Below are 11,714 nucleotides of genomic sequence, written 5' to 3'. Positions count from 1 at the left end.
TTAAATCACAACTTTGTGAATAGATGTGTAGAACAAATTACCTAAATTACCTATAATTTTAAAAGACTGCTCTCAGGGTATCAGATTTCCTTACATACTTTTAGTTGTATATTCTGAAAGCCTATAATATAAATCTGATAAAAGAATTCTAGAAAATAAGACCTTTGTCTATATAGATGTTAAAATGGAAGAATGAAGGAAAGGTCACTATCAATCAAGAGATCTTATATTTTTAGGCAAGTTTGCTTTGTCAAAGGCAAACCAAAAAAAAAATACAAAACTCACTGCCACGGAGTTGGATCTGACTCATAATCCCTCCTTGGGTTTCCGAGGCAGTATCACTATGGAAGTAGATTGCCTAATCTTCCTTCTGAGGAGTGGCTGGTGGGTTTGAACCACCAGCCTTCTGGTTAGCACTCAAATGCCTTAGGCACTATGCCACCAGAGCTTCCAAATATGCATTATGTTGTTGTTATTGTTATGTGCTGTCGTGTCAGACCCTACTCATAGTGATCCCTCCTTGGGTTTCTGAGGCAGTATCACTACAGAAGTAGACTGCCCCCTTCCTTCCAAGGAGTGGCTGGTGGGTTTGAACCACCAGCCTTCTGGTTAGCAGTCAAATGCGTTAGGCACTACACCACCAGAGCTCCTTTATCAAAGGTAATAGGATATTTTGGGGACTCTTCTTCATGCAAATTTCAGACTTACTGGAGAAAGCACTTCTAGCAGTCTCAGACTTTCTCAGCAGAGGAAGAAAGGAATGCCAAAGGAAGGAAATGTCATTTCCACAGAGACCAGGAATAAGGTGTGGCCTCTTCTGGCTTCTCCTAAGATTGCCTCATTGGGTGTGTGTCTTCTTGCTCACTGCCTTATTTCTGCCTAGTCCCATTTGGACAGACGGAGGTGTTATGGCTGTCCAATTCATATAACTAAGATCTTCCTGTGGCTTTCTTCCACAGAAACAAATAAAAGAGTAAGTCCTCTTCAGGTTGGAGCACAGTTTGGCTGTTGGAAGTGCTCTGGTGTAGAGAGGGGGATAGTGGCAAGGCCTAGGGTTGAAGAAGATGAAGTACTGGATTACAGATAGCATAAAAAATTACTTCAGGAACAGAAAGCTTTTTGGTTTAGATGGAAATATGGAAGATGAAACAGGAGATATTAGAAGCTATAGAAATATTTTTCTTATAAGCTCTGAGGTCAAAAGCTATATTTTACTCATATTCATTCTTCACAACTCTGAAGAATGTCTACTATAAAAGGTGTTTAGTAAATGGTTACCAAATGGGACAGTGACTTTACAGAAACTGAAGACATAAAAATCTCTACCTCATACAGTCCGATTTGAACTGTGTCTTCAGTCAGATGAATTTAAGGACCATTATTTTAGTCATATTCAATCTGTTTATTTTTATTTCTACAGGTAAGAATTGCTTTTTCTCTATTGCCCCTTCCTCAATTTCAAACAAGTTTATGATTTTTCCTTGGGAAGAAAAAAAAAAAAACTTCTGCGTCACAGAGTGCAAGGAAAAAATTTCAAATGAACCAAATGCTCCCAGTAGTCACCTAGACTTCCCTTCTGAATTGCATGCCATTTATTTGTTCCTTATTTATTGGTAGAGTAAGGCTTATTGACTTTCTCTTAGAATTATTTCCGTAAGTTTGAAAGTGCTTTATGAGATTTCCTTCCTCTATTCTTCGGGATAAGGATACATTTATCTCATAAAAATTATAAAAAGTGAGACAAAAGTTTTCAGTTTTTGGAATGACTGAGTTGGAGTGATTACAATTTTGGTCCAATCAGATGATCATAACTGAGTTAAATGATGCCCATCATTAGATGTCAGGCCTTTGTCTCAATTAGTCTACATTTTTAATTTCCATTTCTTATCTTCCTCTGGCCTCTTCTCAGTATTTGGAACAGCTCAAAGGCTCTCTGATGGTGACAGATTCTTATTTCATCTTCAAGACCCAGTTCAACCAGCACATTGTCTGGGAACCTTCTTCAGCACCAGGCAGTGAACACCTTCTAACAGCTCTTCCATGATTCCATGCTCTAGCCAGTATTACAACTTTAGCCTTACCTGATTTCCTCCTCACAAAACTTTGAGCTTCTTGAGGGTAGAGACTTCACCCAATTAACTTTTGTATTCCCCTGGTAGCAGTTAAAAAATGTAGACTGAATTTATATAGTCTAACTGAATGGTGAAACTGTATAAAAGAGTGATTATATGGACATCCTCAATTTTACACCAGGTTTCATCAATCTACAAACAGGTCAGGTCAGTGGTCTTCAACAACATTTATCAATTTGTTAGTAGTTTTAAAATGACAAATCTAAGTTCATTTTCTCCCAATGTCACATATCTTCACTGTTAGAAATCTAAAGGAACCTAAAGGAACCAAATGCAAGAGTTTCACGATTTCTACCAGGAAGTCAAGACTGCAAGGAGTAAATGCCTAATTAAGAAAAACGAAAATAAAGGCCCAGGTCAGCCCCACACTGTCCAATCCTCAGAGGAAGGACCTGGATCAATGCAAATGGGAGGCTGTACACTTCAAGAAAAAACCCTACCACCCCTTCAGAGATTTTAAATCGAGGAGTCAAATATGGAGATGTTGAGAGAAAACCCTAAGTGGTCAATGAACATGGACACAAAACATATTGGAAGTAAGAAGACAGATAAAAGCTTGCATGTATGGACTTCTTGTCAATCAGGATTCAAAAGATTAATGAATCTTTATACCTGCTTTATAATCAGAGATAGTGAATGAAATGTTCAATCAAAAGCCTTCAATTTATTTATGGCTTATTCAGACAGGTCAGTTGATGTGGCTATTACTAGCCATGACATGACTAAATTGGTTCTTATTTTACATGAACACTGTGTTTTGTGCTGAACAAATGCATACTATACCATCCAATACTAATAGATCAGTATGGATCAGTGTCTGTCTTAAAACTTTTTTCTGAAAATACATTCATCTTAATACAACCTGAATTTCTCTATTTTCAATACTAGAAAATTAAATTATTCTATAACCTAAGCTATGGAGACAATTTAGCCAAGATGAAAGGAGCGTATTTTGCTTTTAAATGTTGCCTGTCACTTAGATTCTAGTGCATGTTTACAATGATTATTTGTTGTATAAATAAGTTATAAGTAAGTTTATTTACTCTTAAAGCAATATTTTTTAGATGTTTTATTTAAAAATATACAGCTAAAGGTTTGTGTTAACACTAAGAACTCCAAACCAAAACGTATTTTAGATGTTAAACAAGATCTGTAAAGGATGATAACTCATATTCTATCATTTTACACTTCAGATTGATGATCTTGAACTGTTGTTTTAGCATAAAATATTGTTTTTATTTTTAAGTATTTTGGTAATTAAAGACTAATGCACAAATTTGAAATATTGGAACTAATAGATTACAAACATCCATACTTGTAATGTTGATTAAGAATTTTCTAATAAAATACCATGTCTTTTTATCTCATTAAAATAATAGAAAATTTCTAAGATAAAAAAAGTCCTTACATGAATAAAAACAGAAATATGTTTAAAATACAAGATATAGGTATATCTTTGTACATTTAAAACTTTTCTTTACTATTTGTAACATATTTTAACTGTCATTTGTTACATAAATGTTCATTTCTAATACTGTAATTGAACTACTTGTTTATGGCTCTACCAGTGCTACACAATTTCAGAAAATTGTGTAATGCTCATCAAAACAGTGATCACACTGTGAAAGGCGTTTATTAATAATATAAAAATTTACTTAACTGACTCAATCTATTGAGAAAACGAGACAACTAAATCATTAGCATGCATCCCTTAAATGTTCAGAACCACAGAGTTTTGTTGTGGTAACTCTAAAAATCTACAGAATTAATTTCCTATAAGTTAATAATAATAATGGTTCCACCTCTCACCCAATTTCTCTATATAGGTCTCTGTAAGAATATCCACATGATAGTTTTCAACTCTCTGACCTGATAGAAATGTCAGCCAAATGACTACTACTATTTTCCTGACAGGATAGACAGACTTATAAAATGTGAACCTATTCGTGGAGAAATGAAAAGATCTTACCATTTACAGCTTGGGTAATACTAACATTAAAGCAGGCAGGAGAATATAATTAAACCAATTATTTAGAGTTGGTAATAAAAACCCAAATAGTAGCCTTGAGAATGTCCTTTCAATTGAAGACATTACTCTTTTTATATTTGCCCGATACAAAAATTAAACAGATATCAAGATCTACAGGATAGGGGCAGACAGAAAAATAAAGGCCATTTTTTTTTTTTTTTTGAAAACAAACAAATAAACATCCCTTTATAAGAAGACCTGGAACACATGTTTCTAGACACTGTGCTTTATAGGCAAAAAAGTATGGGACATATCTTGGTGGGGGAAAAAAAAACAAAACACCAAGCAGATGTGGTTAAAACGAAAACCTGTAAAGGTTCCTTATTCTCCAAAGTCATTTCATTCTTATAAAGAATACTAAAATCATTTTCTATGATATAATCAATTTTGGCACACAGTTTTTCCTTCTATCCTCCAACTGAATTTGTTTTATAGTATTACAGTCTAGGGCAGTGCTGTTCAGTAGAAATAGAAGGAGAGGTTGGTAACCTCAAATTTTTTAGTAGTCACATTAAAAAAGAAAAAAAAACAGGTGAAATTAATTTTAATAATTTATTTCATGTAACCAAAATATTATTTCAATGTGTAATCAATAAAAAATCTTAAGAAGGTAGTTTACTTTTTTTTTGGTACTAAATCTTCAAACCACCACTCATCTGTCAGTTAGTTGTGGTGGCTTGTGTGAAGCTGTGAGGCTGGAAGCTAGAAGCTATACCACCAGTATTTCAAATACCAGCAGGGTCACCCTTAGTGGACAGGTTTCAGTGGAACTTCCAGACTAAGACAGACTGGGATGGATGAGGCCATCCACTTCTGAAAAACCTTATGGCCACTGAAAACCTTATGAACAGCAGTGAAACAGTGTCTGATATAAAACTTTGTGCAAGCATAGCAAGGATTGTGAGGATGATACAGGAGCAGGCGGTGTTTTGTTCTGTTAACAGGGTGGTTATGAGTTAGAGCCGACTTGACGGTATCTAACAACAACAACAAATCTTCGAAATCTGGTGTGTATTTTATGTTAACAGCATATCTCAATTCAGAGTAACCATAAAGTGCTCAATAGCCACATGTGGCTACTGTATTGGACAGTCCAGGTCTAGAGGGACTTTTCATTTCCTCAAAGACTTGATTATCTACGTATTTTTCCTTCTTCAAACCTTTCATTAATGCACACTAGTTTACATACTATTTGATTTATGTGTTAGTCTAGGATTGCATGAAGCTGACCTTTTACATAATGTTTTACATATTGTTTGTTAATATAATTAATAGTTTTAAACAAGAAGAGCAGTTCTCAGGGGTTCAACAGTTTCTGGGTTCAGGTTATTGTCCAGCTCTTCAGCTCTCTTCACTGGAACATGGCTAAATCTGTGTAATAGTTGAGGAACATATAATAATCACATAATTTGAAAAATGCCTCAACTGTTGACTGAACTGTTACTAAATAAGCTAAGGGCCCAGTGTTTCAGTGACTTACTCTGCATCTGATCTAAATGACTGTCCCTAAGACATTACTGAGAGCAGAAATTAGCTTCAGACACATCTGGAATCCATGACATGAACAGCTGGCATAGACAAACCACTGATGAAGATGAGTCAATATATTCGGCAGCATGTAGCACTATGTCATAAGGGACTTTACAGGAGACACTGGGACAAACATGTTTCAAGACACTAATACATTCACACAGAATAACGAGTAAGAATGTGGTATGGGTACACAGACTGGATGCTGCGGTCACCATGGCAAGTACTCACTTTTTCAGATCATTCTGCTTCTTTTTGGCTTGTGCACGCCACTGGTGCATAGCAGGGAAGAAGCCACTTGTGTACAGTGGAAAAAGTATATAACTAATAAAACTGCATTTTACTGAGAAATAATTGTATCACAGCTGTCACTGAATTAATTCCATAAGATCATCAATAAAACAGGTGCATTAAATTTTTATGAATCAGAACTCTCTGTTTGCTGATTCATAATCTGGCCAGTATGCAACGAGAATATGATGCATCAAAGAAAGCATTATATAATCTTCATGCAGTAAAATTGTAACTAGCACCTCAAAAAGAGTTAATGCAACATTAGACACATTAAAGAAGGAACTTGGTGCATACGAATGTTCTGAATATGAGAAAATGATAATAATCACAATTTATTTTCTAAATTAAAAAGTCAAAAATAGTATTTTGCATGAAATTTTAAAGACAAGCTTAGGTTATAATGGTGATTTTGAAGATTTGAAAAGGATTACAGGAAAGCACATAGCAATGCTGGTTTTTGGGGAAAAGAATTTGGGGGAATGGAGCTTATCCTGAACTGTGATGTTCTGAGAGCGTATGTTGCAACAAACTGTGCCAATTTCAAATTTGTATAGGTGATATCTACAGATTTATGTAACTATCATTACTGGAGAATTCCAAATAGTCCTCACCTGTCAAGCAGCGTTCACCTGAGGAAAACTGTGCTAAATATCTTAGGCATGGGATTCTACAATGATCTGACTCTGATAGGCAGTGATTACTGTTAAAACACTGTGTATGTTTTTCTATGTGAGTTAAGTAAAGAACAGAGAACTTGGTAAATACTAAGCAAATTGCTTTTAATTATTACTATGTGTCATTGGAAAGAAGCATTTCTTCTTTATAGATTAACAGCTACCAACATAAAATTTATCCCCAAGTCCTGGGAATATTTAATATATAATTTTTTTGATTCAAATTTGATGTGATATGTTGTTATAATTTTCATTACGTACAACTTAGTGTTTAGAAGAAAATAAAACCACACATGTTAGCGGCAGCTGGAGATAAGTTCTGCTGATATTCAAGAAATATGTTGCCATAATTTAGCTTGTGATATAAATGCCTTCATGAAGACTGTAAATGGACACTTTTCTAATTCTAGAAACAGTCATATAATCGGAACTGAATCACTGCATTTACCATTGCATTAGGGAAAAAATGAAATGTTTAAAATAACGATTTAATCTAAATTATAAGATAAATGCAAGTAAAAATATTTTCCATTTAAGAATTTAAGACTGGTAGTTCCACAGAGTGGTGATGAGTACATTATACATATTTATGTGGATTTTACAGGGTGTTTCAAAAGTCCCTGAGGACATAGAGCAGTCACAGTCTCAGCGTGTCTTTGCATACAAAATGCAAACTTTTTTCTATACTTGTTATAATAAATGCTGAAAATGGCCCTCATGTGCTTATAATAGAGATGATATTTTTGTTGTCAAGGTCACAAAGTATAAGAGGTCACAAATGCCATTTTCTGCATGGGGACTCAGGGACTTCTGGCACATTCCTGTAAATTGGTTATCCGCATAAATATGTATAGACATATATGTAGTATGCATAGTCACAACATAAATATATTTAACATTTAAGAAAATTTAGATATTCTACTGGTAAACTGACATATGTATACAGTACAACTTGTATTTATTCATAGGAATTTGTTTTTTTTTGATTATTGTTCAAATGTACTTAATTGTTATTTCTTTCCCAAAGTTGTTATCAAGACTCCTTTATAAAGAAGCAACATGTTTTACTTGCATGTACATGTTCTCTTTCTTTTTAAAGCTAAGGTTGAGTAATGAAAATTAAAATTCACAAATAAGTAACTAAATGATGGAATTTTCCTTTTTTTAAAAAATCAATTTTGGTTTTCATTTTATATTTGTATAATTGTTTCAGTGAAACTGTCTTTTTAAAAAAATTGGTTCAAGAGTTAATGTTTTTTGTTTTCTAGTTAACAATCACAATGTCTGATATATTAACATATGTCAGCTTCCTACAGGAACCCTATGGGTCTGCCCACCTGTGATGTCATAGTAAGGAGGGGCTTTTCTTCAGCAGACTCCTCCCTCGGTATCTCCTTCATCACCATGGCAACAGCCTTATCTGCCGCCCTAGAGCCTTTTCCCTATAACAGTGAAATCAACAATGACTTGTGTCAGGAGAAATCTTTTAACTTATTATTTATTACAAGATATTCTAATGTTTCAAGAGCAATCCAACATAAATGAAGAGGTAGGCTGCTGGAAGTGAATCTTGAGGCTTTTGGCTGAGGAGAAAACACATGAAGTCTGAAAAAAGATTATTTGTGAGTTTTTAGTTAGCTATTTTTTTTCACCTTTACAGCTGACATATTCTATTTAATTTTAACATAGTATTTTATATGTATAATAAATTTTAAGGCAATTTACATGACCAGAGCATAGTTTTATCAATTTTAAAACACTACGGATTGCCTATTAAGTGCATTTATAAGTTACATAAACCTTAAATACTAGGAAGGACAGTGGGGAATCTGGGACAGGGGTCAGGATCAGGGTGTGACTCCCACAGAAGGCTTCTGTTGTGTAGTCTCAGGAGTCTTTGTCATTTTTGAGTGGACTGTGCACAAAAAGGGTAAAAACATCACAAAAGCTCTGAAAAGTTTCCAGTGGCCTGACATCACAGGAATTCAGACAGCTTATTTTGTGGAGATAATATGATCTTGGTAAAAAGAAAAAGTTACAACTTTCAGTGTTTTTAAGACCAAGAAATTTTAATTGAATTACAGAAGTATCTTTCAGAGAATTCCATAAATCCCGTAAGTAAAGGATAATAACTGAGGTACTGATATATACATATAAATCCCTGGATTATTTGTTTTACACTGCAAAATTATGGACAGAAAAGGGAGAGAATGACTTTCTGTCTCTTGAGTTTACCAGTTTATTAAGTTTTTGAGAATAAATCAGGCATAATGGAAAAAACAAAATAGGACTTTCCCAGCCTGATTAGAAACAACTCATACTATGTAAAAATTAAATAATCTTTAAATACTTTCAAAACAAAAGGAACTCCCATTTTTCCTCAGGTCTCTGGGCAGAGCTTCCCTGGAGAAAATAATTTAAACAAAGAGCACAAATAATGTTATAAATCTACTTAAACTAAAACTGTCTTATACAGAAATATCATAGACAAAAACCAAAAGTGGACACATGAGGTCCACTGTCTGAAAAGGGAACTAAAAGCTAGGTTCATTATCAATTGCTGAGGTTATTAAATCTTGATAGTTTCTAAGCAATGAAAAAAAGAATTAAATCATTTTTTTGGGGATTTGCATAGGGATTTAAATATTTTCTCAGGTATTGCCTTTTTAAAATATAACCACTGAAAGCTTTTATTTATGAGAACAAAGAAAAACTTTGCCAATAGTTACTAGATGTGAAAATGTGCAAATCTTTTTATAGTGTTGAAAGGTTGTTTCTTTGGTTTGTTTTGACTTAAGAACTACCATTATGGAATGACAACGTTACTTCCAAGATGGAATATCAGATGCTAGAGATTTTTTTCAACATATAAAGAATAGTAATTTTCATATGTGTCCTGAAAGATTTAAATTGCCACAACACTTAGAGACTGACTGACTTCTGGAAGAATAAAGGGAACTGGAGTGATTCACTCCATAAAAAACTGGGGTACATAATGATCCCAGGTTTCTTCTCTAATAAAACAATGTGAACTTCGTAAAACAGAGATGCATATAATTCTGTATTTTGGGAAAAGATTTATTATGGTACTATTAAACTATTTAACATTTTTCAAAATGTAAAAATTATTTGGATGATATATTACATACTATACGCTTAGTACACTTTTTTACATGTTACATTCATTTACAGACTAAATATACTTTATAACAAATACTTTTGCAGCTGATTTTTTTTGAAAGAGCAAAATCGTCTGTGAAGAATTCTTTCCATGCTCCCAGAAGTTCTAATGATATAGCAATAAACAAAGTGGCATGCTTATGTTTAAATTCCTAATTCATTTAAAAGAACAAATGTAATGTTACAAGGTATAATTTTAAAAAATAATAATTCAAACTCTGTTTTTAGGCTAAGAAAAACAAATGTCAATTGATAAGCATCTCAAAGACTTCAGGTCAATTTTTCAATATATCATTGATTTGAAATGCTACCAATCCATAAACTACACATTGATAGTTTTTACATGTGCAACTAGAATAGCTAGAATTAGCAACGGACATGCCATTTCACTAAAACAAAAACAAAAACAAAACAAAAATTAGTCCTTTCATGCTGAAATCTAGAACAAAGCAGTGGTCAGCTAGAAAGGATGTATAATAAACACATGCGGTGCTTTTTATTTCTTGCAGAAAAAACCCACCAAAGCCAGGGTCAGGTCACTTTTTTGAAGACAGTGCCACTTTTTCTTCAAGGTTACACCTACTACCTGAAAAGAGTCATGACACCCATGTTAGTGCCTGCTAGCAACTTTTTTTCTTTATAGCTTTTGGCTTTTGAGATAATACCTCACGAGCCTTACTGTTTTACAAGTGTGGTACAATGCAAGGACAGAATGGGAAGGTCTGTCACGGTGACATCCCCATGGCTCCAGATAAATTGTCTAAAACCACTGCCAAATCAAGCGACTACACTCATAGATCAAAGCAAGATGTCCCCCCAGATTGTATTGCCACTTCCTCCTGATATCTTAAAATCAAGCTATGTTATTTTTGACTCATCCATTTATCTTGTGGGATGATGCTTCTAGAATTCAGAACCTGATCTGGCAATTCATGAAACTGTACAAGGTTTGCTTATCAGCAGCTCTGCAGGGCTCTCAGTAATATAGCCATGTAGGTTTCTTTCCTTTTTGCAGTGGTATAAAACATTGTAAGAATATATATAACATATATATATATAAAATATAATATATGCATAATTATTTACAGTTCAAACTCAATTCTCTAAATATAACCACACCAAAGGGTCAATACTGATCTATTATATAAAACAACATGAGGACAGCAGAAAAAAACTTATAGTTAATATACACTTATGCAAATAAACAACTTTGGACTACATTAAGTCTGTATGCTTCTATTTCTTTCTTTGCAATAATAGAGATGAAAATGTAGAAGTTGATATCACATTATATGACACTCTCTGGCAACTATTTGAGTCTACATATTTTCAAATATTTCAAAATCATTTCCCCTCCTTACTTATTTGTTGTAGGAGCCTTGGTATTTAGTGGTTAAAGTGCTTGTCTGCTAACTGAAAGGTCAGTGTTTGAACTCACCAACTGATCTGCAGGAGGAACATGTGGCAGTCTGCCTTCGAAACCCTATGGGGCAGTTCAACTCTGTCCTATAGGATTGTACAAATCAGAATCTACTCAGCAGCAATGGGTTTCTGGTTGTGGGTTGAATTTCTTGAGATATTCTTGACTATTTGGGAAGCAGTACCAGTCTAAGGTGAAACTTCTATTTTCCTATTTTTACTGCTGTGGAAGTAAACCTGGTTAGCAGTCAAATGCCTTAGGCACTTACTAAGAACAAAAGAATAAATGTGTCATTTAACATTTATTAAGAAAACTCAATTTTGGCCTTTTTTTTTTTTTAATATAGAATGTAAGAATTAGAGTACAGAATACTGGAAGTCACAGAATCTTCTCTGGCTGGATACCAGATTATGGAACCACCACTCAGAAGAAAAGGTATTGGCACCAAGCCTACT

At 33.9% G+C, this 11,714-nt stretch overlaps 1 protein-coding gene across 1 annotated transcript in view; it reads right to left on the bottom strand.

Annotated features, from left to right (window-relative positions):
* The window catches only part of PEX5L (peroxisomal biogenesis factor 5 like), a 260,974-nt gene that overhangs the window by 132,721 nt on the left and 116,539 nt on the right, over positions 1–11,714 (bottom strand). The window contains exon 4 of the mRNA XM_007948257.2: positions 7,997–8,101. Within this exon, the coding sequence (XP_007946448.2) occupies positions 7,997–8,101 (105 nt within the window). The remainder of the gene's footprint in view (positions 1–7,996; positions 8,102–11,714) is intronic.

The sequence above is a fragment of the Orycteropus afer genome, unplaced genomic scaffold (assembly GCF_000298275.1).
Source record: "Orycteropus afer afer isolate SDZICR_OR568_19922 unplaced genomic scaffold, OryAfe1.0 scaffold00210, whole genome shotgun sequence".
NCBI classification, from domain to species: Eukaryota; Metazoa; Chordata; class Mammalia; order Tubulidentata; family Orycteropodidae; genus Orycteropus; species Orycteropus afer.
Note: the sequence above shows the minus strand (reverse complement) of the source record. Positions and strands in the feature narration are given on the sequence as shown.